The sequence below is a fragment of the Panthera tigris genome, chromosome D3, assembly GCF_018350195.1.
Source record: "Panthera tigris isolate Pti1 chromosome D3, P.tigris_Pti1_mat1.1, whole genome shotgun sequence".
Classification (NCBI taxonomy): domain Eukaryota; kingdom Metazoa; phylum Chordata; class Mammalia; order Carnivora; family Felidae; genus Panthera; species Panthera tigris.
Genome location: NC_056671.1, coordinates 27637106 through 27662204, shown reverse-complemented (window position 1 = coordinate 27662204; position 25099 = coordinate 27637106). Strand labels below are relative to the sequence as shown.

The following is a 25099-nucleotide window of genomic DNA, read 5'->3' as shown; positions in this document are numbered from 1 at the left end:
ATCGGATTTTCCATGTATAATATCATGTCATCTGCAAAAAGCGAAAGCTTGACTTCATCTTTGCCAATTTTGATGCCTTTGATTTCCTTTTGTTGTCTGATTGCTGATGCTAGAACTTCCAACACTATGTTAAACAACAGCGGTGAGAGTGGGCATCCCTGTCGTGTTCCTGATCTCAGGGAAAAAGCTCTCAGTTTTTCCCCGTTGAGGATGATGTTAGCTGTGGGCTTTTCATAAATGGCTTTTATGATGTGTAAGTATGTTCCTTCTATCCCGACTTTCTCAAGGGTTTTTATTAAGAAAGGTGCTGGATTTTGTCAAAGGCCTTTTCTGCATCGATTGACAGGATCATATGGTTCTTATCTTTTCTTTTATTAATGTGATGTATCACGTTGATTGATTTGCGAATGTTGAACCAGCCCTGCATCCTAGGAATGAATCCCACTTGATCATGGTGAATAATTCTTTTTATATGCTGTTGAATTCGATTTGCTAGCATCTTATTGAGAATTTTTGCATCCATATTCCTCAGGGATATTGGCCTGTAGTTCTCTTTTTTTACTGGGTCTCTCTGGTTTAGGAATCAAAGTAATACTGGCTTCATAGAATGAGTCTGGAAGTTTCCCTTCCCTTTCTAGTTCTTGGAATAGCTTGAGAAGGATAGGTATTATCTCTGCTTTAAACGTCTGGTAGAACTCCCCTGGGAAGCCTTCTGGTCCTGGACTCTTATTTGTTGGGAGATTTTTGATAACCAATTCAATTTCTTCGCTGGTTATGGGTCTGTTCAAGCTTTCTATTTCCTCCTGATTGAGTTTTGGAAGAGTATGGGTGTTTAGGAATTTGTCCATTTCTCCCCTTGTCCAATTTGTTGGCATATAATTTTTCATAGTATTCCCTGATAATTGTTTGTATCTCTGAGGGATTGGTTGTAATAATTCCATTTTCATTCATGATTTTATCTATTTGGGTCATCTTCCTTTTCTTTTTGAGAAGCCTGGCTAGAGGTTTGTCAATTTTGTGTATTTTTTCAAAAAACCAACTCTTGGTTTCGTTGATCTGCTCTACCGTTTTTTTAGATTCTATATTGTTTATTTCTGCTCTGATCTTTATTATTTCTCTTCTTCTGCTGGGCTTAGGCTGCCTTTGCTGTTCTGCTTCTATTTCCTTTAGGTGTGCTGTTAGATTTTGTATTTGGGATTTTTCTTATTTCTTGAGATAGGCCTGGATTGCGATGTATTTTCCTTTCAGGACTGCCTTCGCTGCATCCCAAAGCGTTTGGATTGTTGTACTTTCATTTTCGTTTGTTTCCATATATTTTTTAATTTCTTCTCTAATTGCCTGGTTGATCCACTCATTCTTTAGTAGGGTGTTCTTTAACCTCCATGCTTTTGGAGGTTTTCCAGACTTTTTCCTGTGGTTGATTTCAAGCTTCATAGCATTGTGGTCTGAAAGTATGCATGGTATAATTTCAATTCTTGGATACTTACGAAGGGCTGTTTTGTGACGCAGTATATGATCTATCTTGGAGAATGTTCCATGTGCACTTGAGAAGAAGGTATATTCTGTTGCTTTGGGATGCAGAGTTCTATATATCTGTCAAGTCCATCTGATCCAGTGTATCATTCAGGGCCCTTGTTTCTTTATTGACCATGTGTCTAGATGATCTATCCATTTCTGTAAGTGGAGTTTTAAAGTCCCCTGCAATTACCACATTCTTATCAATAAGGTTGCTTATGTTTATGAGTAATTGTTTTATATATTTGGGGGCTCCAGTATTTGGCGCATAGACATTTATAATTGTTAGCTCTTCCTGATGGATAGACCCTGTAATTATTATATAATGCCCTTCTTCATCTCTTGTTACAGCCTTTAATTTAAAGTCTAGTTTGTCTGATATAAGTATGGCTACTCCAGCTTTCTTTTGGCTTCCAGTAGCATGATAAATAGTTCTCCATCCCCTCACTCTCAATCTAAAGGTGTCCTCAGATCTAAAATGAGTCTCTTGTAGACAGCAAATAGAAGGGTCTTGTTTTTTCATCCATTCTGATACCCTATGTCTTTTGGTTGGCGCATTTAATCCATTTACATTCAGTGTTATTATAGAAAGATACGGGTTTAGAGTCCTTGTGATGTCTGTATGTTTTATGCTTGTAGCGATGTCTCTGGTACTTAGTCTCACAGGATCCCCCTTAGGATCTCTTGTAGGGCTGGTTTAGTGGTGACAAATTCCTTCAGTTTTTGTTTGTTTGGGAAGACCTTTATCTCTATTTTTATGCTAAATGACAGACTTGCTGGATAAAGGATTCTCAGCTGCATATTTTTCCTGTTCAACACATTGAAGATCTCGTGCCAATCCTTTCTGGCCTGCCAAGTTTCAAAAGAGAGATCAGTCACAAGTCTTATAGGTCTCCCTTTATATGTTAAGGCATGTTTATGCCTTGCTGCTTTCAGAATTTTCTCTTTGTCCTTGTATTTTGCCAGTTTCACTATGATATGTTGTGCAGAAGATCGATTCAAGTTACGTCTGAAGGGAGTTCTCTGTGCCTCTTGGATTTCAATGCCTTTTTCCTTCCCCAGTTCAGGGAAGTTCTCAACTATTATTTCTTCAAGTACCCCTTCAGCACCTTTCCCTCTCTCTTCCTCCTCTGGGATACCAATTATGCGTATATTATTTCTTTTTAGTGTATCACTTAGTTCTCTAATTTTCCCCTCATACTCCTGGGTTTTTTTATCTCTCTTTTTCTCAGCTTCCTCTTTTTCCATAACTTTATCTTCTAGTTCACCTATTCTCTCCTCTGCCTCTTCAATCCGAGCCGTCGTCGTTTCCATTTTATTTTGCATTTCATTTAAAGCGTTTTTCAGCTCCTCGTGACTGTTCCTTAGTCCCTTGATCTCTGTAGCAAGAGATTCTCTGCTGTCCTCTATACTGTTTTCAAGCCCAGTGATTAATTTTATGACTATTATTCTAAATTCACTTTCTGTTATATTATTTAAATCGTTTTTGATCAGTTCATTAGCTGTTGTTATTTCCTGGAGATTCTTCTGAGGGGAATTCTTCCGTTTGGTCATTTTGGATAGTCCCTGGAGTGGTGTGGCGGACCTTTAGGGCACTTCCCCTGTGCTGTGGTGTATAACTGGAGTTGGTGGGTGGAGCCGCAGTCAGACATGATGTTTGCCCCCAGCCCACCACTGGGGCCACAGTCAGACTGGTGTGTGCCTTCTCTTCCCCTCTCCTAGGGGCGGGATTCACTGTGGGGTGGCGTGGCCCGTCTGGGTTACTTGCACTCTGCCAGGCTTGTGGTGCTGGGGATCTGGCGTATTAGTTGGGGTGGGTAGGCAAGGTGCACGGGGGCAGGAGGGGCAGGCTTAGCTCGCATCTCCTTAGGGGATCCACTTCAGGAGGGGCCCTGTGGCAGCGGGAGGGAGTCAGACCCGATGCTGGAGGTGTGGCTCCGCAGAAGCACAGTGTTGGGTGTTTGTGCAGAGCAAGCAAGTTCCCTGGCAGGAGCTGGTTCCCTTTGGGATTTTGGCTGGGGGATGGGCGAGGGAGATGGCGCTGGCGAGCGCCTTTGTTCCCCAACAAACTGAGCTCTGTCGTCCGGGGGCTCAGCAACTCTCCGAGACTCCCTTTGTCCTCCAGCCTTCCCACTTTCCGAGCAGAGCTGTTAACTTATGACCTCCCAGATGCTAAGTCCCACTTGCTGTCAGAACACACTCTGTCTGGCCCCTCCACTTTTGCCAGCCAGACTCGGGGGCTCTGCTTGGCCGTCGGGCCACCCCTCTGCCCCGGCTCCCTCCCGCCAGTCCGTGGAGTGTGCACCGCCTCTCTGCCCTTCCTACCCTCTTCCGTGGGCCTCTCGTCTACGCTTGGCTCCGGAGACTCCGTTCTGCTAGTCTTCTGGTGGTTTTCTGGGTTAGTTAGGCAGGTGTAGGTGGAATCTAAGTGATCAGCAGGACACGCGGTGAGCCCAGAGTCCTCCTACGCCGCCATCTTCCCTCGGTCCTCAGTCTAATAGTATTGAATGTATATGATATTCATACGTTTCTCTCTACAGACCTGTATTAACTGTGATGATTGTATGGCTTCCATTACCTCATTAGAAAGTAAAATGGAAGTCTGCTAGCCCAGAGAAGAAGATAGAGAGTTAGCCAAAACGCCAAGTCAGAGGAATATATCCCAAATGAAAGAACAAGATAAAGGACACAGACAGAGATCTAAGCAAAACATATAACTAACATGTCTAATGGAGAATGTAAAGCAACAACCATAAGATACTCACCCAACCTAAGAAAAGAATGGAAGACATCAGTGAGACCCTTACAACAGAGATAAAAGAGTTAAAAAAGAATCAATCAGATTGGGGTGCTTGTTTGTCTCAGTCAGTTAAGCGTCCAACTCTTGGTTTCAGCTCAGGTCATGATCTTACAGTTTCATGATTTCAGGCCCCATCTGTGCTGATGGCATGGAGCCTGCTTAGGATTCTCTGTCTCCCTCTCTCTCTACCCCTCCTCAACTTGTGCTGTCTCTATCTGTCTCAAAATAACCTTTAAGAAAAAAGAATCACAGATGAAGAATGTAGTGAATGAGACTGGGAACAAGCTTGATGTAGTGAACAGCAGACTGGAAAAAGCAGAAGAATGAATTAGTGGCCAAGAAGATAAAAGAATGGGCAAAAATGATGCTGAACAAAAGGAAGAAAGACGAATATGCAACACAACAATAGGCTTAGGAAATTCAGTGACTCCATCAAAAGTCATAACATTCATATTATAGGATTCCCAGCAGAAGAGAGAGAAAAGGGGGCAGAAGATTTATTTCAATGAATAATAGCAGTAAACTTCCCCCCCTACCCCATGAACACTCATAAGATCTGCTCTTGTCTTTGTTTTTTAACAGTTTGACTCTGATATGTCCAGGAGTAATTTTCTTTGTGTTTATCCTGCTTGGAGTCCCCTGAGATTCTTGGATCTGTGGGTTGGTATCATCAATCCAAGAAATTTCTCAACCATTATTTCTTCAGATTTTTCCCAAATTCTACTCTCTCTTTTCTCCCTCTGGGACTGAGTTACATGCACAACATTCAGTCATTATTGTTATTGCCCCACAGAACTCAGATTCTCTCTTGTTTTTAACCCCCTTCCACCCCTCCTCACCTCCGTTTAGTTTAATTTTAATAATTTTAATTGACTTGACTACAAGCTCACTGGTTTCTTTTCCTCTGCTTCATCAAGTCTGCTGAGTCTCATATCTGTTATGTTTTTATTTCTAATATTTCTATTTGTTTCTTATAATTTCCTGCTTTCTGTGGATATTGCCCATGTATTGATGCATTGCCCAATTTTTAATCACTAGATCCTTTTACACATTTTTATAGTTATTTTAATATTGAGAGAGAGAGACAGAGAGAGAGAGAGAGAGACAGAGAGAGAGAGAGACAATGTGTATGAGGCAGAGGAGGGGCAGAGAAATTGGAAGAGAGACAGAATCCGAATCCCAAGCAGGCTCTGTGCTGTCAGGGCAGAGCCTGATGTGGGACTCAAAACCACAAACCATGAAATCATGAGAGAGAATGTGTAACTCACCTGCCAAAACAGCAGGGGACAAGCCCACAAATGGAGTAACCCACTTGCCAGGGGCTTTCAGGAATGGGGGGCGGGGGGAGTCTCTTGGCTCCTGGGGGTGGCTCCAAGTACTGACAATTTGTGAGAAAGGGCAGATCTGGGATGAGGGGCATTTTTCCACAGTGAACCTTTCCCCCCTTCCGAAGTCTGGTCTTCCTTCTGCAGCTCCATTCAGCCCTCCACCACCCAATACACCCAGTCAGCACCCCCAGGCGCTTGCCTCACCTTCCTGAGATCCAACCACCGGCTCCTCCACAAGAGGAGGTCCTACCCAGACATATCCAGGGGTGCCCCACACCCGGGGAGGCCCTCCCGCTGCACCCGCCCCTGCACACAGCATGAAAACATCCAGAGTCACCCTATACCCCCACCCCCAAACTCACCTGCCTCCAGTTCCGCAGGAGGTAAATGCCCAGCCAGGTGAGCCCCAAACCGGAAATGGCCGTCCCCGCCGCTGCCACCGGCCACCTCTCCTTTGGAGACCCTTCCCCGGGTGCTTGAAAGCCCCCTCCCCCAGGATCGCGACCCCGCCCCGCCTCCGGCACCCACCTCCTTCTGGACAGTGCGCAGCAGCCTCTGTGGAGTGTCCGCCTCTGTGGGACTGCCTCTGTGGGAAGAGACGAGGGGGCAGCCGGTAAGCCACCCGCTGGGGGCGGGGGCCCGGGGCTGCCCTCCCGCCGCTCCTGTGCCCTGAGCCTGCTTAGCCGAGATGCCAGAGGCCATGGCTGCGCGCGCCGTGTCCACAGCCCAGATTGCGCTGGTGCCTGCTCTCCGTCTCCGCAGCTGTAGCTGCAGGGGGGCGGGGCCGAGCGCCCGGTGACGTCAGGCCCCACCGCGCAGCGCCCCGCCCCTTCGGCCAGCTGCCACAGCCGCAGGCCTCTGCCGCCTTGGCCACTGCGCAGCCTGGCCCCTGGCGGGAAGGTCCTCGGCCAACCTTCCCTCTGGGCCCCTACCACCAGCAGCCCTGCCTCCACAGGAAGCCCCACCTCCCACGCCCGGCGCCCCAGGTCCCACTCTCCCTCTATTGGGCAGGGCGGAAATGCATCGTTCATTCCCAGATCCACTCCTTGCCAGGCTGCAGGGAAGTGGCCTGAGGCGGTGGGGCCTGTTACTAACATGCTGCAAGCCTCAGGGTTCTCATCTTTAAAATGGATGTAATAGGGGCGCCTGGGTGGCTCAGTTGCTTGAGTGTCTGACTTCGGCTCAGGTCATGATCTCATGGTTCGTGGGTTCGAGCCCCGTGTCGGGCCCTGTGCTGACTGCTCAGAGCCTGGAACCTGTTTCCGATTCTGTGACCCTCTGTCTCTGCCGACTCCGCTTGTGCTCTGTCTCTAAAATAAATAAACATTAAAATATACGTATATGTATTAAATGGATGTAATAGGACCACCTCATCGGAACGATACCAGACGTAAAAGAGATAGTGAATGTAAAGCACTTAACAGAGACCTAGGAAAAAAGACCAGCAACCATAAAAGCTGCCATCATTATTATTATTATCATTATTAATATTATTGAGCCTTCCAAGATACAGTGGTTCTCCACCCAGTTTGGCCAGGCCTTACGTGGCTCCCTCCCCCACACGTAGGTCACTTGGAGAGTGGCAGAGTGGGATCCTTCCAGGACCCCAATAGGGCACTTGTCAGCCAGGATCTCCAAGACTCTTTGCGACCAACGCTTATTCCACCAAGTTCCTGACCATGTCCACCCAGACTGCAACTCGGGTTTACAAACGTTTATTGAGCACCTACCACATGCCAGGTTACTGTACTGAGGATACGGAAGTGAGCAAGATGGGCAAAAGCCTGCCCTCACAGGGCATAGGAGGTAGACAGAAAAATAAATAAACAGATGATGTGGTATGTTGGAAGTTTCTGGAGAAAAATGAAGTAGGTAAAGGAGACAGGTGGGGTTTGTAGTTTTGAAGTAGGGTGCTTGAGGGAGGCCCCATGAGGAGATGCCATTTGAGCAAAGAAGAGAAGAGTAGATTGGGGGATTTCTGGAGGAAGAGCATTCCAGGCAAAGGGAACACCAAGTGCAAAGGCCCTGAGGTAGGAGTGTGCCACTGGGTGTGACAAACAGCTAGGGGGCCAGTGGGGCTGGAGTGGCATGAACAAGAAGGGTTGGCAGTCTTCCAAGGTCCTGTTTAGGCCTTGAAGTCCACTTAAAGGACTTGCATCCTGCCCTCAAGAGCCCCCTGGGTTTCAGCCCTCCTGTCACAGCTCAGAGCACGCCCTCTTGCTGAGGGGATTCAGAGTCCCCTTGTAAGGGTTAAATTGTAGTGTAGGGCTAATGCTTAGCTTGAAAAATAACAGCTTTGTGTTGACACTGAAGGTTAAGAGATAACAGCCTTGCTTTGCTCTGGTAAACTACGCCTCATACTCTTGTAAATTAGGCTTCACCAATTAAGGAAACAAAAGTTCAAAGAAAAGAGCATCATAGGCAGGGTCAAGGAGATCCACTGGTTGCAACTTAGAGGCAGAAAGTCTAAAGTAAACACCTCATTAGGCAACTGTTTCTAACTCATCTGGAACCTGTTTCTTTGTTCTGTTCCCAGGTGATGATAAAACGATGTGATCAGTTATAAAAACTCTGTACCCCGGCTGTTTGGGGCCGCACTCTTATCAAGAGTGTTGGTCCAGATTGGTCGGCCTTTCCTCTCATTGTAATAAACTTTGTTGTGACTGTCACTGGTGCCCGTAGCATTCTGTTTCAGGAGTCATGTGGATGCAACATTTGGTGCATTGGCCGGGAAAGTTAAAGGTCTGAAACAGGGCCCTTTCCGCGGATTGCTCCGCCGACCCCTGGGAAGAAGCTTGGGATTGGGAGAGGTAAGGAATTCTTGGGGCGCGCCATTTGGATGACTCAGGAGGATCTGCTGGACGCGGCTATAGACCCAGAGTCAGGGATCCTACCGGGATGCTGGTGGACCCCATTTGGTTTGGTTTTTGTCAAGAAGGATCCTATTTTCAGGTGGCTGCCACAGCCTACTGGCCTAGAGATCTCAAACTTGTGTTTTCTTCATGTCTTAATTGTCTTCTTCCTGTTGACTGTGCGTCCTTGTCAGTTCTGCCTATCTTTGTCAAGGGTCAAAATCAGAGTACCCCCACCTCTCTGAGTCTCATACTAACCCATTTCCAGGACTATAGGAGAGCTACCTCAGTTTTCGGCCTCCACGTTAAGAAGCCAGTCCTTCGAACTCTCTGTGAGGTGGAATGGCCCAGCTTTCAGGTGGAATGGCCTCCACAGGGGACCTTTGACCTTACATTGGTATATAAGTTTCATGATATTGTCTTTTCTAGGCACGAAGACCAAATCCCATATATTGGGGCATGGAGGACCCTCATCAAAAACCCTCCAGATGGGTTAAAAGTTCTCCTTCCCCTTCCCCCTTGCCTCCCTAAAGTACAGGCTTTACCACTCAAAGGCAGCCCATCTGGAGCTCAAAATAAGAAACTTGACGGGACTAAGCGGCTGCCCCCTCTATCACCTGCACCAGAGGAAGAAGAAGAAACTTACCACCCGCCGCCCTATAGTTCTCACCCCAAAAATACGGGTCAGGATGCTTCAGATGAGGAGGCAAGCCCGAGTCGGGACATTCCCCTGACCTTGTCTCACACCCAGTCAGGGACTCCCTTCCACCCCCCTCCCACTGCCCTACCCCTTTGTCCAGGGCCACCCCTGCAGGGTGAAGTCTGACCCTTTATGACTTATGTACCCTTCTCCACTAGTGACCTTTATAATTGGAAGCTTCAAAACCCTCATTCTCAGAGAAACCCCAAACATTAATTTCTCTTCTTGAAACTATATTTGTGACCCATCAGCCAGCCTGGGATGACTGCCAGCAGCTCTTGCAGGTTCTCTTCACCATGGAGGAGCGAGATAAGATCCGTCGCAAGGCCCAGAAATTAGTGATGGGGCCAAACGGGCAGCCCACCGAGGATCCTGCTGTGCTTGAGGAAGTTTTTCCTTCCTCACATCCTGAGAATTGGGACCCAAACACTCCTCACGGTAGGCAATCATTGACCCTATTTCACCAGACTCTACTGGGAGGTCTCCGAGTGGCCGCCCGCCGGCCCACAAACATGTCGAAGGTAACAGAAGTAATTCAGGGAGCTGAGGAAAGCCCGTCAGCCTTCTTAGGCTCATGGAGGCATACCGCACCTTTACCCCTATTGACCCTGAGGCACCTGAAAATAAAAGGGCATTAAATCTGGCTTTTGTCTCACAGGCAGCCCCAGACATTCAGAAAAAGTTACAAAAATTAGATGGGTTTAAAGGAAAAAATTTATCTGAGTTAGTTGAAATAGCCCAAAAGGTTTTCAACAATAGGGATTCTCAGGAAGAAAGACAGACAAAAAAATTAAGTAGGGTGGTGGCGGCCGTCCTGGATGCCGGTGAGGGAAGAAGACCCGGAACGCCCAAAGAATTCTGGTCTGGACAAAAGAAAAAAGATAAACAAAGGGTTAAAGTGTCACTAGGAAAAAATCAGTGTGCATATTGCAAACAAGAGGGACACTGGAAAAAGGATTGCCCCAACTTAGCCCAACGCAAAACTCAGCCACCCCAGGTATCTGTGATGGGAGTCGATTTCGAATGACGGGGCTGCAGCTCGGTGGCCCCTTCTGAGCCATTGGTTACTGTTAATATAGGGGGCCAACCTAAGACCTTCTTGGTGGACACTGGGCCAACATTTTCAGTTCTAAAACAAGATCCTGGCCCCACCAGGCAAGGGGCAACCCTGGTGCAAAGAGCAACTGGGTCCCAGACTTGTAAATGGACCACTGAATGACAAGTAGATTTAGGCCGTAAAACTGTTACACATTCTTTCCTAATCATGCCTGAATGCCCCTACCATGGATTACTAGGTAGAGACCTACTGCATAAACTAACAGCTTCTTTGAAATTCACTGAAGGGGGTATGCATGTTAAAGTCAGCCAGGATGGCCCAACAGCAGTAATGGTGACTGTGCCACTTGGGGAAGAGGGCCTGCTCACTCCAGTGCCTAATGAAAATGTCCATGCAGTCAATCCCCTCCTTAAAAGCCTCCAGATGGATTTCCCCCATGTGTGGGCTGAAACCAATCCACCTGGGCTGGCAATTCATCAAGCTCCCATAATAGTGGAACTTAAGGCATCTGCGCTTCTGGTAAGAGTAAAACAATATCCCATGTCCCGGGAGGCTAGGCGGGGAATCGCTATTCACATCAAGCGTTTGCGCAACTCTGGCATTTTGATCCCATGCAAGTCGCCATGGAATACTCCGCTTCTTCCTGTCCAGAAGCCTAACTCATCCGATTTCTGGCCAGTTCAAGACCTAAGAGCAGTAAACGCCAGGGTAATGGAAATTCATCCCACTGTACCCAACCCTTATACTCTCCTTAGTCTGCTTCCCCCTTCTCAGGTGTATTATACAGTTCTGGACTTAAAAGATGCCTTCTTTGCCATCCCGCTGGCCCCACAAAGCCAGGCACTATTTGCATTTGAATGGACTGATCCTGAAGAGGGAAAAGCCTGACAGCTCACCTGGAAGAGACTCCCCCAGGGATTTAAAAATTCTCCTACTCTTTTTAATGAAGCCCTGCACCAAGATTTAGAGCCATTTCGGATCTCCAACCCACAGTAACTCTACTGCAGTATGTTGATGATATCTTGTTGGCGGTCCCTTCTCATTTAGAATGCCTGAGTGCCACTAAAGGACTCTTGAATCTTCTACAAAAACTGGGGTACCGAGTGTCAGCCAGAAAAGCACAGATCTGTCATACCGCAGTGACCTATTTAGGTTACAGCCTTAAAAAAAGGTAAGCACTATCTTGGTGAACAAAGAATTCGGGCTATACTCGATATTCCTCAGCCTAGAACTCGCAAACAAGTCCACGAGTTCCTTGGGGCAACAAGCTACTGCAGACTGTAGATACCTGGTTTTGCTGAACTGGAGGCCCCTTCATATGCCACTCTCAAAGGATCTCCAGAGTCCTTCACGTGGGGAGAGACTCAAACTAAAGCCTTACGAGATGCTCTTATAACCCCACCAGCCTTGGCTTTGCCAGATCCCACGAAGCCATTCCATTTGTTTGTAGCCGAAAAAGGGGGGGTAGCCAAGGGAGTTCTGACTCAGCGCCTAAGACCTTGGCACCGACCGGTGGCTTATTTATCCAAACGGCTGGGTCCAGTTGCTTCCGGATGGCCCCCATGCATTTGACAAATTGCCGCCACCGCGCTTCTAGTTAAAGATGCAGACAAACTAACCTTGGGGCAAGCATTGTCTGTCACGGGGCCCCATGAAGCAGAAACTTTACTGCGGGCTCCCCCAGAGCGATGGCTGTCAAATGCTCAGATTACCCAATATCAAGCATTGCTACTCGACCATCCCCGAATACGTTTTTTGTGCTCCCACAACCTTAAACCCAGCCACTTTGCTGCCCGAAGGACAGAATCCCCCTCTACACCCTTGCCCAGAAACGTGGCAACGATCTCGTCCCTCCGCTCTGATCTTACGGACATTCCTTTACATGACCCTGATATCAGCATGTTTTCAGACGGCAGTAGTTTTGTGTTTCAAGGGCAAAGGTATGCCGGTGCTGCGGTGACGACAGACCGTGAAGTTTTATGGCAACAGACCCTTCCCCCAGGAACTTTAGCCCAACGCGCAGAGCTCATCGCACTAACAAAAGCCCTAAAACTTGGAAGAAACAAGTCAGTTAACATTTATACGGACAGCCGCTATGCTTTTGCAACCGCGCATGTACACGGATCCGTTTATCAAGAGCACGATCTCCTCACAGCAGAAGGCAAGGCCATCAAAAATAAAGCTGAAATTTTAGATCTTCTAGCAGCCATCTGGGAACCTGCAAGGCTGGCAATCATTCACTGCCCAGGACATCAAAAAGGCAACTCCCTACAGGCAATCGGAAACCGCCTGGCTGATGCAGCAGCCCGAGAAGCTGCCCTAACTAAAAGTGAAAGTGCCTTGAAGCTACCGATCTTGACAGAGCCCCTGCTTCCACTGGAGCCCAGTTACACTCCTAAAGATTTGGAGTGGATTTCCAGAAAAGGGGGAAGTAAGATGCCGGGACAAAAGTGGTTTCAGGATCCTGAAGGTAAGATACTCTTACCCGCGGCACTCGGGCGGCGCATGGTGGGTCAGCCCCACCAAGGGACTCATCTGGGAAAACGAGGATGGCGGAATTAGTACGGAGAAAGTTCAGGGCACAAGGGCTGGGAAAAGAGATTGAAGAGGTGGTTGAAAGGTGTGTAAGTTGCGCCCAAGTAAATCAGGGTGCAAATAGGAAGGTTTCAGAAGCTAAAAGAGATAGAGGAATTGAGCCAGGCCGCTTTTGGGAAGTAGATTTTACTGAGATTAAACCAGGGAAATACAGATATAAATACTTGCTTGTTTTTGTAGACACCTTCTCCGGGTGGGTCGAGGCGTTCCCCACTAAATCAGAAACGGCTCAGGCGACAGTTAAGAAATTATTAAATGAAATAATCCCTAGATTCGGGCTGCCTCTGAGCATAGGATCGGACAATGGCCCGGCCTTCACGGCACAGGTGTCCCAGGGTCTAGCCCAGGCATTGGGAATAGATTGGAAATTACATTGTGCGTATAGACCCCAGAGCTCGGGTCAAGTAGAAAGGATGAATCAGACCGTAAAAGAGACCTTAACCAAATTGTCCCTTGAGACAGGCGAAAATTGGGTTGATGTCCTGCCTTTGGCCCTTTTGCGAGTGCGTTGTACTCCATTTGTCAAGGGATTTTCCCCTTATGAAATTTTATTTGGCAGACCCCCACCTATCCTGCTGAGGCTAGGAGATGACGTAATGGAACAGTTGGAACGGGACCATTTGCTGGCTTCACTCATGGCCCTGCAACATGTACAGAAGGAAATAACCAGGGCCTTGAGAGAAGCCTTCGCTCATCCTCCTGTTCCTCCCCACCCCTTTCAACCAGGAGACTTAGTCTGGGTCAAAAGGCACGAGCCTAAAACCCTGGAGCCGTGCTGGAAAGGACCACACGCCGTGATTCTGACTACGCCCACGGCCATCGAGGTAGATGGTGTCCGAACCTGGAATCATCACTCTCAGGTTAAGAAAAACTGCGTGAAGGTGGGAACAACCCAGAGTGATACAGAACCAGATAACAAACAGCAACGGAATGTTCAAAGGCACCCAGAGGATCCTTTAAAGCTAAGACTGATGCGGGCATAATAATAATTTGTATGGTGTTAAGTGTGGGGGACTGTATGAAATTGCATCCCCTATCTTTTTGGCCATACCAATGGGAACTCAGGGACACTGTCACGGGGAAGGTGATAGCATCTAATACTTCTTCCACTGTGCCTTGTTTTTTTTGTTTGATTTATGCGACTTGGTGGGGGACTCATGGGGGACTTTAGTTACTAATTATAAACAGCCAACGGGCTTTGCCCCTCCGGTCCCCGAAAACCCCTATATGGTTACCTATGGATATGGACACAGGGATCAAGAACAAAAATTGACTAACATACCAGGGTAAAAAGGGCAGCACCAGTCCTCATTCCACTCCTAGTGGGACTGGGAATTGCAGGATCCACAGCTATTGGAACTGCTGGACTCATTGTGGGGGACCAAAATTTCAAAACTGTAAGCAAGCAAGTAGACCGAGACCTAGGCTACTTGGAAACTTCAATTTCTTGACTAGAACACCAAGTAGACTCTTTAGCCTAGGTTGTATTACAAAACAGAAGAGGGCTTGATTTACTCTTCATGAAGGAAGGGGGCCTCTGCGTGGCCCTCGGAGAAATGTGCTGTTTTTATGAGAACAATTCCGGAGTAATCCGAGACACTCTCAGTTTGGTCAGGGATAATCTTAGGACCAGGGAACGTGCCAGGGAGCCCAGCAATAATTGGTATCAGAGTTTATTCTCTTGGTCCCCCTGGCTCACATCACTGCTTACGGCCGTAGCTGGGCCACTGCTATTGTTACTTCTCGGGTTAACTATTGGCCCGTGCCTTATCAGTTGGTTAGTACAATATGTCAAGAAGCGAGTTAGTGAAATAAAAATTATGATGATCAGGTCCAGTTATATCCCCTTAGTTCCTAATGATGAAACAAGGGATTGATTCACTGACAAGAAAAGGGGGAAATGTAAGGGTTAAATTGTAGTGTAGGGCTAATGCTTAGCTTGAAAAATAACAGCTTTGTGTTGACACTGAAGGTTAAGAGATAACAGCCTTGCTTTGCTCTGGTAAACTATGCCTCATACTCTTGTAAATTAGGCTTCACCAATTAAGGAAACAAAAGTTCAAAGAAAAGAGCATCATAGGCAGGGTCAAGGAGATCCACTGGTTGCAACTTAGAGGCAGAAAGTCTAAAGTAAACACCTCATTAGGCAACTGTTTCTAACTCATCTGGAAACTGTTTCTTTGTTCTGTTCCCAGGTGATGATAAAACGATGTGATCAGTTATAAAAACTCTGTACCCCGGCTGTTTGGGGCCGCACTCTTATCAAGAGTGTTGGTCCAGATCGGTCGGCCTTGCCTCTCATTGTAATAAACTTTGTTGTGACTGTCACTGGTGCCCTTAGCATTCTGTTTTAGGAGTCGTGTGGATCCAACACCCTATTCTCCATTTGTCAGTGCCATAAGCCAGAGAAGATGATTTTGACTACCTTAGGGAAAAGAAAATAAGCTGGAAGGATAATGGGCATTCCCAGAGTCCAAGGGGGGCCTGGAGGACTGGGTTGAAAGCAAGGTAGCTCCAGAAAGAGAACCCATGGGAATAGTCGCCTGGCAAGGACAGAGTGGTTAGGGTGCCACCACTCAGGTGGAAGGAGCTCCAGCTGTTGGAGGTTCCCGTTCCAAGGAGGGAGCATGCTATTGGCCTGGCCTGAGACCTATGCCTGCTTCTTGCTGGGCAAGGGGAGTCTCAATCACAACCCACCGCCCCACTATCTCCAGTGAGAGTCCCCGGGGAGCCCAGAGAATGTGAAATGGTTGCTTGGTAGCCAACTCCCCCCATATATTAGAACCATATATTGAGGACCTGCTGTGTGCCAGCCACTGCATTAAGGGCTTTAGGGTTTGGGTTGCCTGCTTTAAACACAACACGGACATAAGCCCAAGCTTCACTTTTGGCCTCTTAATATTATCTTCTTCAATATATTACATTGTGAAAGGTGAAATGAAATAGTCACTTATGTCAACAGGTTTTCAAATGGAGCCAAGGCCAGTAAGGAGATGGGCCTTATATACATCCTCACCGGTAGGAGAACCATGAATGTTGGAACCGGGCCAAACTGCAACCCTTCCCGGGACTCGGCCCAAACACCTGCAGCTTGCTATAGTAAGAGACCCCGCTTAGTGATAGCCTTAGAAACCAATTACGGTCACCAAGTTTTGTTTCCTGCCACCAACACCAATCTTGGTCATCAGAATTCTTGGTAAATGACATATACAAGCATTCCCTTTTGTCTTCAAAAACCTTTTCCTTTTATTCCCTGGATGGGGGTGGGGAGGGTAGAGGCACTACTTTGGTTGCTGCCCAAATGTGTCTTTCCCAAACTGCAATTCTGAGACCCCAAATAAATAACTTTGTTTTTATTTCAGCTCTGCCTCTTCTCTCAGTTGACAGAGTTACATTGTGCATCGCTTAGTAGGAATGCACAAATGCTTTCTTCACAGCTTCTAGGCCTCTTCATTTTGATACAATTTGAAACCTGTGGGGGTGGTGGGCGGAGGAATTCAAGCACAGCACAAAGCATCTTGATATAGTGATCAACTCAATTCATCAGTTGTTAACTGAGATATATTAGCTGTTAACATTTGCTACATTACCTTTATGTTCTCTGTCTCCCTCTTTTTACAACAAATTGCACACATTGATTGTATACATCTTGATGAATTTTCTCCTATGCACTCACCTGTAATACCATCACTATAACGAAGGTACTAAACATATTCATCACCTCCAGAAATGGATGTGTGTTCTTTCGTGGTTATTTATTTCTTTGGGTAGGAACGTGTAGCATGTGATCTATCTCCTGGAAGCAGAGGCGTGGGAACAAGGTGTGGGAGGGAAACATGAAGGAAGCAGAGAGGGAGCAATTGATGTGATTTTATGCAAGGTGGTGTAGACAACCATCCCTTTTACCCAGGTTTCTCCATTACTTTGCAGAGGCCTGCTAATTATTCCTCTTCTCATCCTTTCCCTCTCTGTGATCATTTCTTCATTATCTTTGCAAAGATTCTCCGTGCTTTCTTTTTGTCTTCATTAGGCTTCTTGGTGGTTTAGCCGCTTAGCTGCTATCTTGATTTCTTAAAGAACCACCTTAGTTTTTCACCTTCCATTTTGTCAGCCTCTTCCATTAGGTTTATTTTGGTGTGTGATTGTGTCTTCTCATTTCAGGTGTAAATAAATACATACATACGTAAGTTCATGCAAGAATGTGTGTGTAGGTCCAGTATATGTACAAACTGTATATCCAAATTGCATTTAGTTGTCTACCGCTTTTTGACTGTGTATCCCCAGTTTTCCAACTTAAATACCACCTTCTCTCCCACTGCCCTCCACTCCTTTTTTTTTTTTTTTTTTTTTTTTTTGGCCCAGAAAGAACCTGGCAGATTCCTGCATGTCATCAGGAAGGTAATGACAATCAGATCAACTCTGGCAATTGGGGTTGTCTATAAGAGTTATAAGTCAGGGGCGCCTGGGTGGCTCAGTCAGTTGAGCGTCCGACCACCAGCTCTTAGATGAACACTGGCAAGACCATCCTCTGCCCAGTTGATTTGCCCATAATAAATGGGAGCCCGTTGCTTTGCCTCAGCCCACCTATGCAGTAAAGATTCAAGAGTTATGGGGGTGCCTGGGTGGCTCAGTTGGTTGAGCGTCCGACTTCAGCTCAGGTCATGATCTCGTGGTTCCTGCGTTCAAGCTCCACATGGAGCTCACTGCTGTTAGCGAGGAGCCTGCCTCAGATCCTCTAAGGATCGCTCTCTGCCCCTCCCCCACTTGCACTCTCCCAAAACTAAATATAAGGAAAAAAGAGTTTTGTATTCCAAGAGGACAGTGGAAAATCTCCCCTCTGATTCAAATGCTAGTGTAAGCAACTAAGCCCCCACACCAGGCTCGAGTTTCTTTCTTTTTTTTAAAGTTTATTTATTTATTTAGAGAGAGAGAGAGGGAGCTCTCCAAACTGTCATCACAGAGCCTGATGCGGGGCTCGAACCCACAAACCATGAGATCATGACCTGAGCTGCAGTCAGATGTTTAACTGACTGAGCCACCCAGACACCACCAGGCTGGAGTTTCTGAGAGAATTCTGTGCAGCTCTCTCAGATGACAGCTGCATTTTTGGATTAGAATACTTCCTGATTCCAAGGATGGAGGCAACCCCTTAGGCATGGATGCTACTGGCATAAAGGACCTCACATTATACTGAGGCATAAAGTCATTCTTAGGTCTCGAGTGGTATTGAAAGGTCATCCTAGAAATATCTGTGAGACAGAACACATCCATAAAATGACATATGCTAAGAGTGGAGGGTATTTCTGCGAGGATGCAAGCAGATCAAGTCTCAGCCTCGAGGACTGGTAGTAGGGCAACCTGAGCACCTGCCCCCATTGTAGAGCTGAATGTTCTGGACTTTGTATCCCCCCACTCCGCTGAACTAAAGCAAGAGGCTTAGCTCTCTGAGGGAGTTCTCACATGGCAGGACTTTCATGACGTGGCTCCAGAAGCTACACCATGGCTCGTGAAACACAACCAGATTGTAATGTACTTGTCAAGGCCACCCCTCCTCACTGGCAATGACTTTCACCCACAGCCTCAGACTCTGAATCTGTCTCATGCTGGGAGGAAGGAAGTGTGTGTTCTGGGGGGTATCCTTCATCTCAAACCAGCTGCACTGTACATAAACACTGGGAAAGGCAGCACAGTGGGATCCTCCTTCCCATGAGATCATGTGACCACAGACCTCGGATCTGTAGGCATCTTGATTGGTGATGTTCAAAATCAAATTCATGGGGAGCACTGTGTGATGTACGGGATTGCTGAATCATTATGTCGTATACCTGAAACACAACATTGTATGCCGACTCTACCTCAATTAAAAAAAAAATAACAACAAAACGAAATCTGGAGTACATTTGGAGATCTAATTCACTATATTAAGCAGTCCACAAATCCGGCAGCATTGCAGCTAGCAAGCAGAGAGATGCTCCAAGGAGTTGTACCAAATGGGAAGTTTTCATAAGGATAGGAGGAGGGTGAGGTCGCAGGCTAGGACATCTTCTTTGGTGGGGGTGGGGGGGACAGGAATGGCAGCGTTTTCATCATGCATATGACCTCACTAGTAATGATCAGGAAATTTCAGAATGACTTTTTGGGAGGTCACATTATAGAACTGTAAACATTTGCCCATCACTCACGTACTCGACTGTGGTCTCTGGGCAGCTGTATCGCCCATGCCGGATGGGCTCTGCAGAACAGTTCAGAGGAATAAATCGATATAGATGCAGAAGAGAAAAAACAGGAAGAAGCTGAGGATGGTCCTGAAGAAAATACTATCCGGTTCACAATTGGTTTTCATGGTGGGACTCTGTGTGCCTGGCTTGGGGTGTGTCTTTCAATGTCACCAAATTCAGCCTCTGAGAAAAACGATTAAATTTTGTTTAATGTTTGTTTATTTTTGAGAGAGAGAGAGACAGGGCACGAGTGGGGTAGGGGTAGAGAGAGAGGGAGACACAGAATCTGAAGCAGGCTCCAGGCTCTGAGCTGTCACTACAGAGCTCAATGCGGGGCTTGAACCCACAAACTGTGAGATCATGACCCGAGCCAAAGTCGGAAGCTTAACCTACTGACCCACCCAGGTGCTCCCAAAATCTGTTAGATTTATGGCTAAGTGACCTTCATAATTTTACCTTCCCAACAAGTTGTCAAAGATGAAATCCATCCCCTCATCTGTGTGTCTATGAGTCTGTCTGTCCATCCATCATCAATCCCATGGATCTGTGTGTCAGCTGTTGGGCTGACAGTTCCAAACACTCCTTCCATAGCCACCGTGTTCAACAAATCAATTTTGTTTGATTGTGATTAAACAATCATATCTTCTCCTCCTATCTTTTTTTTTTTTTAAGTAGGCTCAACATGGGACTTGAACTCACAACCCTGAGTTCAAGACCTGAGGCAAGATCAAGAGTGGGACGCTTAACCACATGAGCCACCCAGGCACCCCATCTTCTCCTCCTATCTTATTTCTATATGCCCCTAATACATCCTCTGTTCCAGCCAGGTAGGTTTCTTCACTTTTACCCACATATACCAAGCTCCCCACACATGCAATACCATATTTCTCCTTCCTTGTGGAGAGAAAACAAAGACTGCTTTTTAAAGACATTTCTAAAACAGTTATTTCTTTTATTTTTTATTTTTATTTTTTTCAGTTTTTAGAGAGCGAGAGAGAGAGACAGAGGGAGAGAGAATCTCAAGCAGCTTCCATGCTCAGCACAGAGCCTGACGCAGGTCTCTATCCCACACCCTGTGATCAGGACCTGAGCTAAAATCAAGAGCGAGATGCTCAACGGACGCTCAACTGACTGAGCCACCCAGGTGCCCCTGAAACGGTTCTTTTTTTTTTTTTTTTCAGATTTTAATTTTTTTTTTTAACTTACATCCAAGTTAGTTAGCATATAGTGCAATAATGATGACGAGTAGATTCCTTAATGCCCCTTACCCATTTAGCCCATCCCCCCACAAGCCCTCCAGTAACCCTCTGTTTGTTCTCCATATTTAAGAATCTCTTATGTTTTGTCCCCCTGCCTGTTTTTATATTATTTTTGCATTCCTTCCTTTGTGTTAATTGTTCTGTGTCGTAAAGTCCTCGTATGAGTGAAGTCATATGATATTTGTCTTTCTCTGACTAATTTCATTTAGCATAATACCCTCCAGTTCCATCCACATAGTTGCAAATGGCAAGATTTCATTCTTTTTGATTGCCGAGTAATGCTCCATTGTGTGTGTGTGTGTGTGTGTGTGTGTGTGTGTGTGTATACCACATTGTCTTTATCCATTCATCCATCAATGGACATTTGGGCTCTTCCCATACTTTGGCTATTGTTGATAGCACTGCTACAAACATCGGGGTGCATGTGCCCCTTCGAAACAGCGTACCTGTATCCCTTGGATAAATACCTAGTAGTGCAATTGCTGGGTCGTAAGGTAGTTCTATTTTTAACTTTTTGAGGCACCTCCATACTGTTTTGCAGAGTGGCTGCACCAGTTTACATTCCCACCAGCAGTGCAAAAGAGATCCTCCTTTTCTGCATCCTCACCAACATCCGTTGTTGCCTGCGTTGTTAATTGAAATGGTTATTTCCTATCCTACTTCCTTCATGAGAATTTCTCCAGCAGCCGTCCCCCACCGCAGTCTTTGTTTATCTAATATTTTTAAAGGCATTAACAGTTTTTAGCACTTCAGGGTATGTTTTCTTCAACCATACACTAAATTGGTTTGGTTTGGGTTGCGTTAGGTTCTTTGACTTGAAGACTGGGTCAATGTCTTCTCCTCCTGTTTCTTTTGTCTATCAGTGATCCACAGGAAGACTGGCCTATAGTTACTCTTTCTTCTACTTAGTTTTTGTCTGATTTTGGTATTAAGATCACAGTGTTCTCATCGAATGGTTTGGAAAGTAGCCCTTTTCACCATTTCATGGAACTATTACAATAAGATTAGAATGACATCTCCAATGAAATTTTGGTATTTAGCCAATAATACCAATAAGGACTAGTGTGTGTGTGTGTGTGTGTGTGAGAGAGAGAGAGAGAGAGAGAGAGAGAGGGAGAGAGAGAGAGAGAAACAGACAGAAAAAAAAAAGCTTTTAAACTATGATTACATTTATTCAATGGCTATAAGACTATTTAGAGGTCACATTTCTCTAAGTATCAGTTTTGGGGGCGCCTGGGTGGCGCAGTGGGTTAAGCCTCCGACTTCGGGTCAGGTCATGATCTCACAGTCTGTGAGTTCGAGCCCCATGTCAGGCTCTGTGCTGACAGCTCAGAACCTGGAGCCTGCTTCAGATTCTGGGTCTCCCTCTCTCTCTCTGTCTGCCCCTCCCCCCTCTCTCTCTGTCAAAAATAAACGTTATAAAAAAAGAATCTATTTGGGAAATTTGTGTTTTTCAAAGACTTTGTACATTTGGTACACATTGTTCAAATGTATTGGCATAAATGTGTTCATAAGATCCATTTGTTGTCTTTTCTATCTCTGCTGTACCTATAATGATGTCTTCTTTTTAATTCTTAATTTTTTAACGTTTATTTATTATTGAGAGACACATTGGTATCAGTTATGTACTATTATCAATAATACTGAATGGAACATAAGCTATATATTCATTGGTTGTTACATAAGCTATATTTTTTTCTTCAATGATTGATCTTAGAAATAGAATACGAAGGAAAAGGTGTGGATATTTAATATTTTGGTAAAAATGAAAGATTGGCTTTCCAAAAAGAAATCACAAATTTAGGGTACCACCATCAGTATATGAGAATTCCTATTTACCCATAGCCTTGATTGCAGAGAATATGATCAATCATAATTAGTCAATTTGGTGATTGAGAAATAATTTTTCCTCTTAACTTCTTTTTCTCAAATTATTAGTGAGATTGCATATATTTGCATATATTTAATAGCCATTTGTATTTTATTCTTCTGTCACTTGATCTTTAATCATTTCCTATTTATAGAGAAATGTTATTTATATAGTCTGTGGGCTTATTTGCATATGAGTCACAAATGTTTTTTCTTAAAGTCTGTGTCTTAACTTTTAACTTTGTGTTGTCTTTTGTGGTACTGCTGCGTTCGTTTTTTAAATTGTGCTAAAATACGCATAATATGAAATTTACCGTCTTAATCCTTTTTAAAATTTATTTATTTATTTTGGTGGGGGGAGCTGCCAGTGGGGGGGCGGGGCAGAGAGACGGGGGGGGGGAAGAGAGAGAGAGAGAGAGAGAGAGAGAGAGAGAGAGAATCCCAAGCAGGCTCCGTGCTGTGTGGGGCTGATGACCTGAGCCAAAATCAAGAGTCGGATGTTTAATCCACTGAGCCACCCAGGTGCCCCTGAAGTAACTTCTGCCTTGAGTGTGATGGGGAGGTCCAACTTCATTCCGGATTCCGTGAACATTTATGGCCTTTTCCTCTGCTTGGGCCTCAGCCTTGGCGGATGCACAAGGTTCCCACTCATTTTTGCTGCACAGGAGCGGCCTGTCTGAAGCCTGAACGAAAGGACACTTTGTGGCACTGTTGGTCCGTAAATGACCACAAAGGCAACTACCAGCTGCAGTAGTTTAAGCTTGTGGCTGATTAGATTGCTTCATCCTCCCAAGGACCTGGAGCAGGCAGTGAGGCACAGAGAGGCCAGGTTACTTACCCAAGGTCACACAGCTAGGAGGTAATGGAACAAGACTGAAATCCATAAACCAGTGTTACAAGTTACCAACTGTCCCTGCCTGGAAAGGGCTATGGTTCATTTTTTCTAAAGTTATGTCCTTCTTACTCTGTGTATCAGGATAGCCTCCCTTTTAGGAAATGATGGAGAAAATGGATATGTAGTGTGTGTGTGTGTGTGTGTGTGTGTGTGTGTGTGTGTCCTTAATCACCAAGGGAAAACATTTCCTATCCAATACCTTTTTGCCACAGTTTTCAGGCCCCAAATACTCAGGATTGAACTTTTTCCTTAATGAACAAGTTGGAGTGCTCAGTTAGGACATACTGAGCCAACAGAATTATGCTGGTATCCATTCCTACTGGAGTAAACTCAATAGTGCAGCATATATCGTTATAAATGCACCAAGCAATGAGGATTCTAACACAAAGTTTTCATATCAAAAGTCACCATTCATGAAGAGGAAGAGATAAATTTCAAACAGAATCAAAGATTAGGCTCTTGGATTATTTGATAGTCAACTTAAGAAAGTGGAGTAAATCTTAACCTATTGAAGGAATAGAAAAAGTTCTGACTGACTGGTTTCACACAAAATCAAGATAATAGAAAACTCTTTACAAATTTACATTGATGACCAATTAGTTACTGAATGTGATTACCTCAAAGAGTATTAACAGTTAATCAGTTCACAAGGAACACTCAAAATGCTCAGATCATGGACATTATCACATAATGATAGAAGTTCAGGAAAGTCCTTCCCAAATTTGGCAACAATCTCAAAATTTTAGATGGTGTTACAAATGATGATCTGCGACACTGACATTGTTTGTTTTTCAGTTTATTTATTTTCAGAGAGCCAGAGCACTAGCAGGGGAGGCAGAGAGAGAGAGAGAGAGGGAATCCCAAGCAGTCTCTGCAGGGTCAGCACAGAGCCCAACATGGGGCTCGATCTGACAAAACTGTGAGATCATGACCTGAGCCGAAATCAGGAGTCGAATGCTTAACTGACTGAGCCACCCAGGCACCCCAACACTGACACTGCTTTCTAAACTAAGAAAGAACAAGTTGGTATCTTCTATGTTAGAAGAAAGACTGCAATCCTAGCTTACTTGTTCTTTTGAACATATTAGAAACAGCATTGCCCTATGGAGAAGCGATCAAAGACCATGACATCAAAGTAAATTTTTTTTTAATTTAAAAAAAAAATGAGAGGAAGTGTTATACGTTTGGCAGGCAATACAGGAAAGCATTGTTTTCTGGGTTTTGTAATGTCGCCAATATTTTGACTTTTTCTTAACGCCGCAGTTTGCCACTTTTGAACCGAAATTTGTTTTTGCAGTTTTAATTTTTTCCTCAAAGCGATCTTCAAAATTCTGGCAGTTTCAGACCCTACGATATGTAGATTGGCACTTGTGGCCAGGCATCAACTCATCCTGTCCCCACCCCTACCCCTCAGCCACCTGGGCACCTGGGATCCTGTTCACCCCATAGTCCCAGGTTCCCCCAAAGGGGCAATACACATGTGCCCAATGAATGGCTAAATCTTTTGTTATTATTGGTGGTTGTCATGATTATTGTTAGCAACAAAAAGGAGAGGAAGAGGTTCCTGACATTTTGTTGAGGAAGTTAGGATGAGGGTGGCTTTGAACTTGTAACACTAAGTTGGCAGCTGAACTTGCACACCTGTGGGATATACTCTGGAGCAGAAGCACTAAAGACAGTGCCTACATTCAGAATCGTCCACCTTCATCTTTGGATAAGCCTGCTCCCGAGGACTCTAATGGAGAGGGACCAGGAGGGAGAAAAGTCACAGGCACCTCAGGGACGTGGGAATCTACGGAAGCCACTGGAGGCCACTCTGTAGGCATGGCCTGGGAGCCCAGAGGCTGCTGACTGGATTCCTGCTTCCCAGGAGCTGCCTCCTGACTCCCCTGGATGCTGCAGCTGTCCCCTGAGGTCCCCGGAACCCATCATGATACACAGCGCATGGTGGGAATTTGATACGAATTTGCTGATTGAATCCATGGCACCCTTTGAGATGCGGTTCTGTTGG

The 25099-nt window shown here is 45.6% G+C and overlaps 1 protein-coding gene across 2 annotated transcripts; it reads left to right on the top strand.

Annotated features, from left to right (window-relative positions):
* The first annotated feature begins 12042 nt into the window (after positions 1 to 12042).
* On the top strand, positions 12043 to 15872 carry LOC122232450. 2 transcript variants are annotated; one of them, XM_042961730.1, is made up of 3 exons: positions 12043 to 12722; positions 13574 to 13707; positions 15810 to 15872. In XM_042961730.1, the coding sequence occupies exons 1-3, from the start codon at positions 12152 to 12154 to the stop codon at positions 15834 to 15836; spliced, it is 732 nt and encodes a 243-aa protein (XP_042817664.1). In that variant the 5' UTR covers positions 12043 to 12151; the 3' UTR covers positions 15837 to 15872. The 2 variants fall into 2 exon arrangements, with proteins under 2 accessions (XP_042817664.1, XP_042817663.1); XM_042961729.1 differs by lacking the exon at positions 15810 to 15872 and having other exon boundaries at positions 13574 to 14808.
* Positions 15873 to 25099: the final 9227 nt, after the last annotated feature.

Bases quoted from the DNA above. Each gene is read 5' to 3' on its own strand.
- LOC122232450 (XM_042961729.1), top strand. From the start codon at position 12,152: ATGTTTTCAGACGGCAGTAGTTTTGTGTTTCAAGGGCAAAGGTATGCC. The intron at 12,723-13,573 runs GTAAGATACTCT...CCTTTCAACCAG, and splicing joins GTGGTTTCAGGATCCTGAAG to GAGACTTAGTCTGGGTCAAA.